General features: G+C 33.3%; 4 protein-coding genes across 4 annotated transcripts; 3 read left to right on the top strand and 1 right to left on the bottom strand.

The window, feature by feature from the left end:
• Positions 1-384: 384 nt before the first annotated feature.
• On the top strand, positions 385-2,493 carry SCDLUD_002545 (alpha-mannosyltransferase; the record flags this gene model as incomplete). The annotated part of the gene is made up of 1 exon (XM_046077262.1): positions 385-2,493. The coding sequence occupies one exon, from the start codon at positions 385-387 to the stop codon at positions 2,491-2,493; it is 2,109 nt and encodes a 702-aa protein (XP_045935004.1).
• Positions 2,494-3,628: 1,135 nt separating this feature from the next.
• Positions 3,629-4,951, bottom strand: RPT2 (proteasome regulatory particle base subunit RPT2; the record flags this gene model as incomplete). The annotated part of the gene is made up of 1 exon (XM_046077261.1): positions 3,629-4,951. The coding sequence occupies one exon, from the start codon at positions 4,949-4,951 to the stop codon at positions 3,629-3,631; it is 1,323 nt and encodes a 440-aa protein (XP_045935003.1).
• Positions 4,952-5,742: 791 nt separating this feature from the next.
• MCD1 (kleisin alpha) lies at positions 5,743-7,551 on the top strand (the record flags this gene model as incomplete). The annotated part of the gene is made up of 1 exon (XM_046077260.1): positions 5,743-7,551. One exon carries the CDS (start codon positions 5,743-5,745, stop codon positions 7,549-7,551), a length of 1,809 nt encoding a protein of 602 aa, XP_045935002.1.
• Positions 7,552-8,109: 558 nt separating this feature from the next.
• UTP20 (Utp20p) lies at positions 8,110-15,618 on the top strand (the record flags this gene model as incomplete). Its single annotated transcript, XM_046077259.1, has 1 exon — positions 8,110-15,618. One exon carries the CDS (start codon positions 8,110-8,112, stop codon positions 15,616-15,618), a length of 7,509 nt encoding a protein of 2,502 aa, XP_045935001.1.
• Between the last annotated feature and the right edge of the window lie 145 nt (positions 15,619-15,763).

Here is a 15,763-nt window from a genome sequence, read left to right as displayed (position 1 = left end):
AATTTTAAAAATAGTTTTATTTTTAGTGAAAAAAAGAGAAAAAAAAAAAAAAAATAAGCCTTCTTTTGCTTTTTTTTTTTCTTGTTCTTTGCTCGCTTTTTGTTCGGTCTTTTCTTTGTTCGGTCTTTGCTTTCTCTTCGTCTTTTTTTCTACGTTTTGTAAAAAAAAAAAAAAAAAAAAAAAAAAATCAAGTACCGGTTGATGGGTTTTTGATGTTTCCATTTTAACTTTTTATTTTCTATTTTCGTCCTCTTTATATTTCTCACCATCATTTCCCTCTGAATCAAAGGAAAAAAAAAAAAAATTTTTTTTTTTTAAAACAAAAAGCTTGTTAAGCAAACCATCAACAGAAATATAATAATAACAGCCCAATACCCAAAGAGCATGCTATTATTACGTCCATTTTATAGAAGAACTTTTAAAAAACTCGTGATTTTTGGGTTGATCATCTCCATCGTATTCTTCATTGTAAATGCAGTCCTAAACAATTTTACCATACAAAACGATAATAGTACTGGTGTAAACGTCCAGAATAGCAACAATAACCTAATGCTGGGTTTTGATTTTAATGATATATTAAACTTCAATCCAATTGATTATATCAGTAACAACTATTATAAAACAGATGACCAGGGTAAAAACGAACCTCTAGCTTACCAACAAACATTGTCAGATTACGTCAGCAATTATAGAAACAAATTGTTAGATGATGAGGAAGAAGATTCATTATTAAAGAACAACGATGAAAATGGTGCAGCGGCATCTCATTTGAGAATCGCACCAGAAGAGTTACAGCATGTCCCACTGGATAATAGTGTTAAATTGGCGGCTGATATTGCTACGGATTCCACTAAGGGAGACAAAGGGACCGGTGAACAAAATTTATTGGATACTGAAACTAGAACTAAACTATTGCATGACTTTTATCGTAAGATATTCGAAAGCATCACTAAATACTCTCCTGCTGGTAAATTAGACAGAAAATATCATGACAACTGTCCGCTACGTGGTGATGTTGGCTATGATAACTTTGAAAATTGGGAAACGTTAAGCTACGATTCGTTGAGAAACTGTTTAATAATACCAGAAGAGACTTTAAACGACTTGAAAGAAAAACATGCAGCCTTTGTCAATAGTATTAGCGGTGTGGTCCTGGGTAAACAGGCTTATCAAGGCAATGGTATTGTGACTGTTGGTGGCGGTAAATTTTCCCTATTAGCCTACACACTAATTGAAACGTTACGGAATACAGGAACCACTTTACCAGTTGAAGTTTTAATACCTCACAGTGACGAAGGTGATGATGATTTTTGCCAATATATCGAGAGCAATTTAAATGCCAAGTGCATTTATTTCCGTGATTTCCTACCACAGGACATCATCGATTCTTTTGAATTCAAAGGTTATCAATTCAAATCCTTGGCTATTAGTGCCTCCAGTTTTGCCAACTTATTGTTGCTAGATGCTGACAACTTACCCCTAAAATCGCTAGATGATATATTTGATAAAGAGCCCTATAAATCTACCGGTTTGGTTGTGTGGCCGGATTTCTGGAGAAGATCTACTACGCCATTGTATTACGACATTGCCGATATTGATATCAACTTAAACAAAAGAGTTAGGAATTGCATTGATGATATAACGCCACCTTGGGTTTATCAAGATACAGGTTCTGATAATAAGGACGTGCCGTTACATGACTTGGAAGGTACTATTCCGGATCCATCAACTGAAAGTGGTCAGTTAATGATTAATAAGGTTGATCAACTAGCCACAACTTTGTTATCCTTGTATTATAACGTTAATGGACCAAGCTGGTATTACCCTATTTTCACACAAAAATCGCAAGGTGAAGGTGACAAAGAAACATTTTTGGCTGCCGCTAACTATTATAAATATCCATTTTACCAGGTTAAATCAATGATCAAAGTTGATGGTTTTCATGCGCCTGATGAATCTGGTTTCAGAGGTGTTGCTATGCTACAGTATGACATGGTTCAAGATTATGCTAGATACAAACTTGCCCAAGAGTCTATTTTAAAAAAATACGGCGCAACAGCCGTCAGTACGGAAATGAAGCCAGATCCTAATTACAAAGGCCATATTCAAAGCTTCTATGAAGAATACTTTGACGTAGCCGGAAAGCCAAACATTGACGTGTTGTTTGTCCATTCTAACCATCCTAAATTTGATCCATTGCTTTTAAGTGAACAACAAGATTTAATTTATTCTGGCAAGCATGTTAGAACTTATAGGAGAACTGAAATTTTACAAAAACATGATTTAGAATTGGAGATATATAGAAATTATGCCAAAATTCTATGTGGTGATCCTCCTAAGGATAGTGATAATAAATATGGTATTTTATTAAAGTTCAAATACCTAGAACCTGTGGTTAATACTGAAAAATACGATAAAATGTGTACATACATCAAGGATAGACTAAAATATTTGCAGGAGTCCCATATTGACGCTATCAAAGGTAACTTATAAAAAAAAAAAAAAAAAAAAAAAAAAAGACAAAAAAAATAATCTTTAACACAGCCAAGCTTTAACATATATATATATATTATTTCTTTTATTCTATTTCTTTTATTTTATTCCTTTTTTTTTTTTTTTTTGCTTAGATACATATATAATATTATTATTGCTGCAATAAAATTCTAATTAATACTTTTAATCTAATTTGTAGTTTTTAATCCCCTTCTCTGTCTTTTACTAGAGAATTACTGAAGTAATTATGGATATACGCTTTGATCTTATTTTCTCATTTTAATTTTATTTTTTATTTTTATTTTATTTTTTATTTTTGTCTCTTTTTTAAAACGGTAACTAATATAATATGGTACAAAAAAAAAAAATTACATCGTGATTTTAAGTTGCATTTTACATAGTATACAATATCAACTATTAGCTTAATTATACTCTCTAAAGGAAAGTTGTGTGACACACAAAATACATATAGATAGTAGTGTTTTATATAAGAGCCAGAAGGGGGGGGGGGAGATGAATGAATGATGGAAGAACCGCGACACCTCTACAAGTGAATCCATAAACCGTGCACTACTTCAACAAAGTAACTTGGTGCGGGAAAAAAACAAAAAAGAAAAAAAAAAAAATTCGCAGTTTTCATCATATTAACAGATATTTTGTGTTCAAAACAAAGACTTCAATTTGTCTCTTTTTCATAGCAAAATAATATGAAATTAATATGTATTAAGCAAATGGCTGGTCTAGTGGGTTGATAGAATTATTCATATTATGTAGTATACCTGTCAATATAAATCTACGCCTTAGTCTCCACAGCTTATGTAATGAGGCCATTTATATTAATTATATAGTCCTAATTAAATGTTATTATAGATAGTAAAGATGAGAACGAAAATAATCAAGCACAGGATGTATACTAATTCAATAGGGAAAAACAAAGCACTTGCAAATTTATTTTTTCAAGAATATAAACATAAATATTTAAAACCCGAATAGAGCTGATGAGTTAATAGCATAATAGATATAATTAAATTTATACATATAAGTTATTTATTTATTTAGTTAATTTTTTTTTTTTTTAAAAAAAAAAGGAAAGAAAAAAAGAAAAAGTTAAATACTCATAAATAAATACCAGAGATCACAAATATAAGCTCTCCAAATTTTCCTCCACTTTATTTTTCAAAACACGTTCTTTGGCTTGTTTAAAATCCTCTGCTGTGACTTGCATTCTTCTTTCTCTCAATGCCAATAGACCAGCCTCTGTACACATGGCTTTAATATCTGCACCTGACAAGTCATCCTTTGAGGTAACTAAAGTATCTAGTTTAACATCTTCACTCAAGCTCATTTTGGAAGTGTGAATGCCTAAAATCTTTCTTTTTGTGGCCAAATCTGGATTTTCAAATAAAATTTTACGGTCAATTCTTCCCGGTCTAATCAAAGCCGGATCCAAACTTTCTATCTTGTTTGTGGCCATAATGACTTTGACATCCCCTCTATCGTCAAATCCATCCAATTGGTTTAACAACTCCAACATTGTTCTTTGAATTTCTCTTTCACCACCACTATTAGATTCATACCTTTTGGTACCAATAGCATCGATCTCATCTATAAATACTATGCTTGGTGCATTTTCAGCTGCCACTTTAAAAATTTGTCTACATAAACGGGGACCATCACCCAAATACTTTTGGATCAATTCTGAACCAACAATTCTCAAGAAGGTTGCTGATGTTTGATTAGCTACAGCTTTAGCAAGCAAAGTCTTACCAGTACCAGGCGCACCATATAATATAACACCCTTTGGCGGTTTGATACCCATTTCTTCGTATAGTTCAGGATGGGTTAAAGGTAATTCAACTGCCTCCTTTATTTCCTGAATTTGGGCTTCTAATCCACCAATGTCGCTGTAAGACTCGGTTGGTGATTTATCTATCTTCAAAGCTGCCACCATTGGGTCAGCATCGTCTTGTAAAACACCAACAATAGACATCGTTTTGTGATGCAATAAAACTGAACAGCCAGGTTCTAACAAATCTTTGTCAACAAATGACAAAATAGAAACATAATAATCGGCCGTAGTTGGGTTTGTGATAATGGCATGATCATCGTCTATCATTTCTTCCAAAGTGCCAATGCTTAGCGGGGAACCACGAATTTCCTCTAGTTGCTTCTTTTCTTCTTCTTGTTTTTTTTCAAACGGTTTCAAAATTTCAGCATTCGTAACAAATTCTTCTTCCAATAACAAATGATCCTTTATTCTTTCCATCCGCAACAATTTTAGTCTGCAACGTGTGGTAGGATACACATTTGGCAATTTTTCGGTACCGCTGATGTTACCGCCATTTCTTCTTCTTCTTGCCGCTCTATGAGATCTATACTGTTCTGGTGGTTCATATTTAGGTTTTTGGTTTTTACCTTTCTTACCTTTTCTGTTTGGATTAGATGCGCTTTGACCCATGATTTGTTTTTGATTTTACCTTTGTTTTTAGTATATGAAGTTTTTTTTTTCTTTCTTTTTCTCAATTTTATTATTTTTGAAATGTGAATAACTTTTGAGCTTGTTATTGTCCTATGTTTTCACTTTTTTTTTTTGTTTTTTTTTTTTTTTTTGTATTTGCCACCTTCTAAAAAATAATTAAAAAACCTAAAATAATTAAAAAACCTAAAATGTATTTAAAAAAAAAAAAAAAAAAAAAAAATTCGGTTCCGGTTAAATATACATCTGTATTATCCGAAGTCCGATTTCGAGCTATTTTGTAGTGAAAGAAAATAAAACGCCAAAATATTTCAAGGAATAAATAAACATTGAGATTGAATTGTTTATATTTAAAACGCGACACGAAATATGAATATTTACGTGTTTATTATTTTGTTTTTTTTTTTCCTTAATATACCTTGCTCGGTACATTGATAATAAAGAAAAAGCAAACAGTTAATTAAGTTTCTTGCTACCAAAACACTACACTTTTTTTTTTTTTTCAAAAAATGTTTTTAAAAGTTCATGTGGAAGACTAGGTATATATATATATATATGTATAAGATTTTGTCTTCTACTTTTTGAATTATTCTTACATTAACTAGGTTCTTCACTTTTAAATTTTTTTTTTTTTTTTTTTTACATTTCTTTACATTTTTGCTCTTTAATCTAACTAAGATCCTCGGTTGCCTCTCTGAGACCTTATTGTGTTTATAAAGGAATAACATCTCAACAAGTACGAAAAAAAGAAAAAAAAAAAAAAAATTTCAATAATGACTTCCATCCTTTCATCTAATTTGACTTTGGCCCAAATTTGGATTGCAGCTAATTTAGATAAAAAAATAAATAGAACTCAATCGTTACAAACAGATATTATATCCTCAACAAAAGAAATCGCACGCATTGCCACGTCAACTACCAATGCTTCTGCCGAAGAAACACCGATTGAAACGATAGGCTTACGAGTTTCCGGCCAATTGCTGTACGGTGTTGTTCGTATATATTCTAATAAAACAAAATATCTACTAAATGACATTTCAGAAACGCTAATTAAATTGAAAAGCGCCTTTAGATCAAATGCTTTCCATGTAACTACACCGGCAGGACAAACAATGGTTTCCAATGTTACCAATTTAATTTTACAGGATACTGTCACCGAAGGTGAATTATTTTATCAAGAGCCCCTAAGCTTTCTAGACAACCAAGAGTTGCCTATTGATATTCTGCATAACAGTAGAAACCCTCGAAGAGATATACAGGGTGCGGAAGCGTCTGCACCTTCGGCTTTAAGGAGCATAGGTTCTATGAACCAAAGCATGCACAATAATAGACATAATACTATGATGATGGAAATGGATGATCTGGATGATTTTGACGAATCTTTGGAATTTGCTAGAGGTGATTTGAACGTCAATATTATTAAAGACAGAAATGATAAAAATAGCTATGATGACGATGAATTGAGATCAGATGGTGGTTTTGATTTAGACTTTGAAATTTCTGGCAATAATGGGAACGAAGATATGGATCAAGATGTCCCCAATACACCACGTGGCTCAGAAACAAACGGGGAAATAATTACAGACGAGCAAGATCAATCGATGGAGGTCGGTAGACCTCTTGAACAAGGCGAGGTGGACATAGCCGAGAACCCATTTTTGGATATGGATTTGGGGTTAAATGATGAGATCGAAGATGACGGGAAAGATCGTGTTGACAATCCACATAGAAACAGACCTGTTAAAAACTCTGCCTTAAAAAATACCAAGCTTGTTCTGGAAGATGATGATATTGAAATGCGGGGAAGAAATAATGAGGAAGAGCTTGGCAGGGACAATACTGTATTAGAAACACCACCAACCTCGCCACAAAAAAGGGGCGATCAACCTAAATCTACAAAGAGAAACATTGAGAAGTTGCTTGAACAAAGTGCGGCCTACTTACCTGACGTTGTTTTCATGAATCTGGTTTCTTATCAAGCAATTAAAAGGCAAAAAATTGATGGGGATCACCAAGTTTCTAATGAAAATGTATCAATATATGACGCACCGCCTTCACCAGAATACGAACACGACTATGCCAATGTTTCTGCTCCAGATTTCGATATTTCTTTAAATTTAGATGATGGTGAAAGCGACCATCGTGGGGATATTACTCACGATGAACTTGGCACGGGTATAGATAACGATGACGGCGAGGGGACTGAAACGGGTGGGTCAGAATCGTCGCAGACACAAAAAGTGATGCAAAAAAATGGCGAAATGGTATCTAAATCTACAGTAGAATTAGCAACTATTTTGAGAGATAAGCTTATGGACACCAACTCATTAACCTTTACTGAATTCTTGGAAATAAGTCAACCATTACAAGCACACAATGAGAAAGAAAAAGAAGAAAAAGAAGAAGAAGAAGAAGAAGAAGAAGAAGAAGTAAAATTAAATAAATCAGAAGTGAGTAAAACATTTTTTCAAATGTTATCCTTGGCAAGTGCTGGTTGTGTTGAACTGAAACAAGAAGACCCGTTTGGCCCAATAAGTATATCAGGCAATGCCGCCTTGTATGAAAAATTTATTCCAGCTTAATTATCCAAGAAATGACTTTGTTTAATAGACTTTTTACATATGTGTATATATAGATGATTAGGACTTTTGTTTATTTAAAATTTTGTTTATTTTTTGTGAAAAATATGATGGGGGAGGAGAACGAACTATTTTTATACAAGTTTTTGAGATATGTATATATTACTAGTTTCATAATTTTTTTTTATTTTTTGTTCATAGCTAGAGCTTAAAAACATGTGTATATTGTCTATTTATCTATCTATCTGAAGGGAGAATAAATAAAAAATGAATAAAAAATGAAAAAAAAAAAAAAAAAAAGAAACGACAGAACAAAAAAAGGAAAAAAAAAAAAAAAAATGTTTTTCCTTTTTCTCTTTTTTTCTTTTTTTTTTTCTTTCCTTTTTTTACTTTTTTTACTTTGTCGTTTCTTTTTTTTTTTTTTTTTTTTGAGTACCTTCCAAGTTTTTTTTTTCCTCTAAGCTCTGTTTCATATAAAACTTTCATGAAAGGTAAGAAAAACAAAAGCTAATAATTACATTCGAAAATATAGCAGCAAGAACAGCAAACGATTAATTCATAATGGCTAAACAAAAAGTCACCACCAAAGGTTCCAACAAATATAGATACAGTTCTTTCAAAGATAGAATTGATGACTTGAAAATTGAACCTGCTAAAAACTTGGAAAAAAGAGTTCATGATTACATTGAAACTTCACATTTTTTAGCCTCTTTTGATCATTGGAGAGATGTTAATATGAGTGGTGATTATCAAGAGTTTGTTCAAGAAATAGAAAACAAAATACAAACTTTACCCCAGATTTTATTTCATCAAAAAGAAATTTTTGAATCATTAAAAAGACACATAGATTATCATAATGAAAGATCTTTACAACCTTTATTAGATTTGTTAGCACAATTTTGTCATGATTTAGGCCCAGATTTCACTGTTTTCTACAACGATGCCATTAAATCTCTAATTTCGATGTTGGATGACGCAATAAATTTTGAATCATCAAATGTGTTTGAATGGGGATTTAACTGCTTAGCATATATTTTTAAATACTTGTCGAGAGTTTTAACACAAGACTTGGTTCCCACATTCAACTTACTTTTCCCGTTACTTGCCCACAAAAAAGAGTATTTATCCAGGTTTTCCGCTGAAGCTTTGTCATTTTTAATCAGAAAAACAAAGGCTAAGAATCTTTCAACATTTTTATCATATGTATTTGAAAAGCTAATTGAAACTGAGGACAGCAATCTATATGACGGATTGGAGACTTTACTTGAAGAAGCATTGAAAAGCACCAGAGACACTTTGCATTCTAAGACAAGCATCATATTGGGTGTGTTACTAGATAAAGTTTTGTCCTTCAATAATAAGGTGGTCGATTCATTTCTTTGTGATATTTTGATTGATATATTGAGACATGGGTCCTCAGAAAATGTTGTTGGTGTTTATGACTTGATCTTGAAAAAGATTTCTGAGTATTTGGAAACAGGTGAAAACCAGGATTTGGATAAAATTGTTAAAATAATGAATACCCTCGTATTTGCTGAAAGCGGTAGGAAAATATCTGATTGGTCAGCAATTGTTGCAGTTATAGAACAAGTTTTAAAAACAAGAGAAGCCAGCGCCCGTCACAGCATATTACCAGAAAACTGTGCATTTTTGTTTGCTGTTGTGTTACGTAATTGTGACGTTAAAACCTTGACTTATTTCCATAAAAGGATGTTTGATTTCTACTTGGAATGTTATTCCAATCAGTTTGTTTATTTTTTCAAGCTTTGTTTGAAGACTTCCAAAGAAAGAACTTTTTCGTTCAGTGGTGTAAAATACTTTCAAAAATTTATAAGGAACCATTGGGCAGATAACGTGAAAAAAATAGCATTGTTTTTGTATGATATAGAGGAAGACGAAGAGTTATGTTCCAAACTGAATTTAATAATGCCAGTAGCTCTTGAGAAACATGCCTATGCAGTGATCAAAAACATTTCCAAGTTTGACGATGAAAGTTTGTTGGATGCATACGTGATGGTAAAAATAATCCAATACTGTGACAAACCTGACCAAGAAGTATTGTTAGGATTCATAGAACAGATTTCAAATGCGGAAACAAGCGAGTTTGGTAATGATGTGTTGGGTACATATTTAAGTGCTTTCAAAACCATTTCAAAAGAACACTATACGGCTTTTATCTCCATTTTTGACAAATTAATGACATCGAAAACCCAAATCAAAACCAGCAGATACTTTATTGAAGGGTTTAACAATATTGTAACATTTCTTAACGTTATTCGCCATGAAGACTTGGCAATTTTTTTTAAAAGAGACAACTACCGTATTGTTTATGAGCTCACTGAAAATTTGGTGTTACCGAACCCAAAACTAAGATACGAAACACTAAAATTGATTATCAAAATGCTTGAAATTGCGAATTACAGTAATGAGATTCCTAATTTTATTAAAAGTCTACTTATCATGGAGGAAATTCCACAAACTTTACAAAATGCGCGTGATTTAACTTTTAGACTTAGAGGGCTGGGTGGAGATTTTGCTAAAAGCGACCCAAATGACATGTTTTCCAGTATTTTCTTCAAGTATTTGTTTGGGTTATTGACTGTTAGATTTTCTCCTATTTGGGACGGCATATATGAAATATTGCCAGATATTTATACCAGGGACGAAAGCCTGGTTTGGTCACTATGTCTAAGACTGCTAAAGACTTTAGATGAGCCGTATACTTTGGACTACTATACTAATTGCAACGACGATGAACCAATGAACGATGAGGTTAGAGAAAATTGGTGGACAGTGAGTGTCAAAAGATTGGACGATGCTATTGAATCGGCAGATACAGTTTTTGAACTTTATTCTAATGAAGGCCGATCAATAATCGAGTTGTTGAAAGAAAGAAGAGGTAACTTTGAATATCCTCAACTGATCAGAAACCAAGCATTAAAGGTTTTGTTGTTATTCCCAGGTCTAGCTGAGCGCAATTCAAAGCAGATTGTGCCATTTTTTTTCAATAATAAAGAAAGTGAGGATATCTTTGGCTTTCAAACTGAAAAGAGTGTTTCTGCTGCTAATTGGACCGATTCAGATAGAAATTTATTGTTGAAACTATTTGCAAGCTTTAAAAATATTAAGAGCATTTACAAATCTGAGGAGATACATCAAAGGCTATGTACCCTATTAGGGAGCAGGAGTTTAGAGGTACAAAAGTTGGCACTAGCTGGTATTTTTGCGTATAAAAATAAGGTTGTTTTAAAATACCAAGATCATTTGAACAACTTGTTGGATGATACGTTATTCAAAGATGAGCTCACCAAGTTTTTGTCTGCTGGCGAAGAAAGAATTATTGAGGATGGAGATGATGTGGTGATCATGCCATTGGTTTTAAGAATCTTTTTTGGACGTGCTCAAACTCCCATCACCAGTGGTATTAAGAAGAGTAGAAAAGTTGCTATTCTAACAGCTCTACCAAATTTTAAGGAAAGCTATATCATTGATTTTTTAAGGTTGGGTACTGAAAAATTAAATTTTGTTGAATACTTTGAAAATTATGCACTAACCGAAGAAGATGTGAGTTCCTTGTCATTAAGAAGAATGGTTGGTTTTATTTCTATTGTCAATGCATTATTTCCTATTTTGGGCTCAAAATTTCCAGCTGCTATGGAAACTGTTATCCAACCGTTGATTTTTTCCTGTGCCGCTGCAACTTATATCTTAAGCAAGGGACTACAAGAAGATAATATTAATAAGGTTGCATCCAATGTTAGACAGCAAGCCATGAGATGTTTCTATCAATTATTTAAGCATTATGCTGATTCTTTGGATTGGTCAAAAAACCAACAAGATTTTTTTAGTCTTGTTATTAATCCTAGGTTGCCTAACTTTGATGAGGAAAATCTACAACAACCTTCTGCTCTATTGAAGATTATTACATCTTGGGCCGCTAAAAAAAGTATGTACAGTTTCTTATATTTTGAAGATTTTTCGTGTGCAAAAGCTTTGATGAAAATTTTGTTAAACCCAAAGGCAAAAGAATCTGTTATAGTTGTTATCTTGAAGTTTGTGAATTCCTTAATTTTGACTCCTAGCGAAGATGAACAATATGTTGATTTGGTTGCATTGACCGTTTCCACGTCCTTACAAAAGTTGCCACACGTTTTTAGGGACTTTTCATCAAAAGAACTTGTGTCGACAGCTGTTGAGCTGTTGTTTAGTGTTACCAATGCAGGTTATATTCAGGACAATGAAGCCAGAAAATTATTGGTAGATTCTCTCACGGAAGTGTTGGGCGAGCATTACAAAAATGTTGCTTCTAAGGAGCTGGTTAAACTTTTGAAATCATTGTCAACTATTATTTGTGATTTCGATGCTAGTTGGGAAGAAGTCGAGCCTGTGTACAAGAGCTTATCCTCATTGTTGAGAGTTTATGTTGACAAAGATATTAGGATTGGGTTATGTTGTGTTTTTGACAGTATTGGGAACAAGTTTGCTCAATTTGGTAATGTTTCCAGATTAATTTCTGATTTGAATGCTTTTACAACCAACAAAATGCAAGGATATGATTTTGAAAGAAGATTGCCGGCTTTCAAGGAGATTATTGAAGTCGAATATGAACATTTCAGTGAATTGGAATGGTTACCTATTTTGTATATCTCTTTGTTTTTCATGAATGATTCTGAAGAATTGGCCATTAGAACCAATGCCACTGCTGTTGTGAATTCTTTTACAAGATATCTAAACACAAAGGATACAGATCCCTCTGAAGCCATTTCTCTGATGAAAGATGTCGTACTACCGCATTTAAGAACGGGGCTAAGAAGGAAAAACGAAGACATTAGGAACGAATACATATCTGCTGTGTCTTACATTGTATCAAATTCTAGAGTTTTCACAGAGCTCAATGACATGAAAGTTTTATTGATAGAAGGTGATCAAGAGGCTGACTTTTTCTTTAACGTCAGTCATGTTCAACTGCATCGTAGACAAAGAGCAATTAAGCGATTGCGAGAGTTTGCTAGCGCTTTAAGAGATAATTCCATAGCGCATTATTTGATCCCGATGATTGAAAACTACGTTTTCTGTGAGGACGAAAAGTACAGAAACATTTACAACGAAACTATATTGACCATAGGAAAATTGTCTAATTTCGTAAGTTGGAATCAATACAAGGCTTTATTTAGAAGATACAAATCAATGTTGAAATTGGACTACCAATACTTGAAAGAAGTTTGTCTTTTATTGGTTCAAGTGTCTGCTTCTTTGAAAAGCACCTTATTTAATATTAGATATGATGCTTCTGATTTGCCATGCATTAGAAATTTCCCAAGAAAGGAGATTGAAGTCGATTCTTTTATTGAGAATGAACTGTATGTGGATATCTCTAAAATATTGGCTAAAAGAGATGATGAAACGATTGTAGCACGGATTCCACTATCAGAGGTTTTGGTGAATTTGATTTTGGGTTTGGATGAGGATCGTATTTCAAAGCTTTTGCCAGGTATTTTGACTAGTATCTGTCAAGTACTACGTAGCAGATCTGAAGAATTAAGGGACGCGGTCCGGAAAAACTTGAGCCAAATCTCTGTTATCCTGGGACAAAAGTATTTGTCATTTATTGTCAAAGAATTAAAGGGTGCTTTGACTCGTGGTTCTCAAATTCATGTTTTAAGTTTTACTGTTCATTCGGTTTTGGTTTCTTTGAAAGACATTTTGGGTCACGGTGACATGGATGACTGTGCAGGCTTAGTTGTTAATATTATCATGGAGGACATTTTTGGATCTGCCGGACGAGAAAAGGATGCAGAGGGTTATACGTCTAAGATGAAAGAGGTCAAACACAACAAAAGTTTTGATACTGGTGAGTTGGTTGCTACTAATATAAGTTTACGTAATTTTGGTTCTTTGCTTATTCCGATAAAGGCTTTATTGATGGAGAGTATTTCTTTGAAAACACAACGCAAGTTGGATGAACTATTAAGAAGATACGCATTGGGCTTGAACCACAATAGTGAGTCATCTAGCACCAGCGTTTTGAAATTGTGTTACGAAATCTACAGAGAAGGTAGCAATGGTAGAACATTAGAAGAGAGAAACAGAAATAGTAAGAAAGAAATAAGTGCGGAGGAGGAATTCTTTTTGGTGAACTTGCGAACCAAAAGGGATAGTGTGGAACAAGAATCCTCTTTGTATGTTGCAGTTTTGCAGAAATTTTCCTTGGATTTGTTGAGAACTGCACTAACAAGACATTCCAATTTGGTAAACATGTCCTATCTAGAGGGTTTCATGCCTCTTTTAAGAGAGGCCATAGAATCAGAAGATGAGGGCGTTGTCATTAGTGCTTTACGTGTTTTTATGGTTTTAGTTAAAATAGAGTTTTCTGAAAACTCTGAGCCTATTTTTAAGACATGTGCCAGGAAAGTATTAACTATCATAAAGGACTCGCCATCAACATCCAGTGAGCTGTGCCAGATTGGGTTGAAATATTTATCTGCCTTTATTCGTTATAAGGATATTCAGTTAAAAAACACAGCACTAAGTTATGTTTTGACTAGATTGTTACCTGATTTTAACGAGCCCAACAAACAAGGCTTGGCTTTTAATTTTTTGAAAGCTCTAGTTGCCAAGCATGTGATGTTACCTGAATTGTACGATGTTATGGATACCGTTTCTGAGATTATGGTTGCAAATCATTCTGAAGAAATAAGAGATGTTTCCAGAAGTGTATTTTATCAGTTTTTGGTAGAATATGATCAGAGTAGGGGTCGTTTGGAGAAAAAATTTAAATTTTTGGTTAGTAATTTGGAATATCCTTCACCAGCCGGTAAACAATCTGTTATGGAGTTGATCGGTTTAATTTTAAATAAGGCCAACGAAGATCTATTAGATAGCTTGTCTTCCTCATTTTTTGTTTCTTTGGCTAATGTTGCTGTTAATGATGACTCACCAAAATGTAGAGAAATGGCAACCACTGTAATTTCTGCTCTATTAAAGAAAGTTGGTCCCAAGAAAGCTGCAACAATTGAGAAATATATTATCGCTTGGTTGAAGCAGTCTTCCAGAGAAGAGTTTTTGGGTTTTGGTCTAAGAATATATAAAATTTATCTTACATCTATTGGGTTGGGTTTCAATAAGGAACTGAATAAGTTAGCCGAGAGCCGTGTTAAATCTGTGATTGAAAACTCAGGAGTGGGATCTGAAAATTCCTGGTCCTTGCTTTATGTGGCTTTAAGTATTTTTTCTATCTATGTTACCAAAGATGCTGCTGTGTATACGGAAAACTATCATCTAATTTGGACCAATGTTATTGATTGCTTATTGTATCCACATCCTTGGGTTAGAGTTTCTGCCTCCAGATTGGTAAATTGGCTAGTTGATAACTTGGAAAACTTTGGTACCATTTTTTCCGATTATGAGCTCCAAACTATTGCCTATAAAATATTTAGACAATTGGGCGCACCAGCTGTGAGTGAGGCATTAGCAGAAGTGTCCGTCAAAACATTAGTCAAACTACTTATGAAATGGAAGACAGAAGATACTAAATACGTGGATCCTCCAAAGGAAGACGTGGGAAATAGCCCTGTTGCTGAGAAGTATAGTGATTGTATTGAGTTTGCACTCACCAAGGCCTCTCATATTATCAGAAGTGAACAGCACTTATTAGTTGATGCGTTTGTGGCCAAAAAATCTATGATCCAGTTGCTTGCTTTAATGATACAAATTTTAGATGCTGCCGTTGTTACTAAATATTCGGAAAAAATCATTATGGCACTATTTATGTACTTGGAAAGACCTGCTGTTATTGATGAAAAAGATGAGGAACTCCAAACCTTGAGTAAGGAATGTTTGCAATTTTTGGAGGGCAAAATAACAGTTGCAGCATTTTCTGCTTCCTATGCTAATGTGAAGCAGGAAGTTATTGAAAGAAGACAACAAAGAAGAGGTAAGAAAGCTGTTTTGGCCGTTACTGCACCGGATATCGCTGCAAATAAAAAATTAAGAAAGCATCAAAGGTCAAGGGAAAAAAGAAAGCATGTTAAAGATGAAAATGGTTATTATAGGAAAAAAAGGAGGGTTTAAAAAAATTTTTTTTTTTTTTTTTCTCTTTTTCTTTTTAAAAAAAAATCATTATAAGAAGTGTATATATTAGTTGATACTTACAATAAATTAAAAATATTTTCAATATATAAAGAAATAGGTAAAACATAAAATTTATACATGTATA

Source organism: Saccharomycodes ludwigii, chromosome III (assembly GCF_020623625.1).
Source record: "Saccharomycodes ludwigii strain NBRC 1722 chromosome III, whole genome shotgun sequence".
NCBI classification, from domain to species: Eukaryota; Fungi; Ascomycota; class Saccharomycetes; order Saccharomycodales; family Saccharomycodaceae; genus Saccharomycodes; species Saccharomycodes ludwigii.
This window is presented reverse-complemented; position numbering and strand designations above follow the sequence as displayed.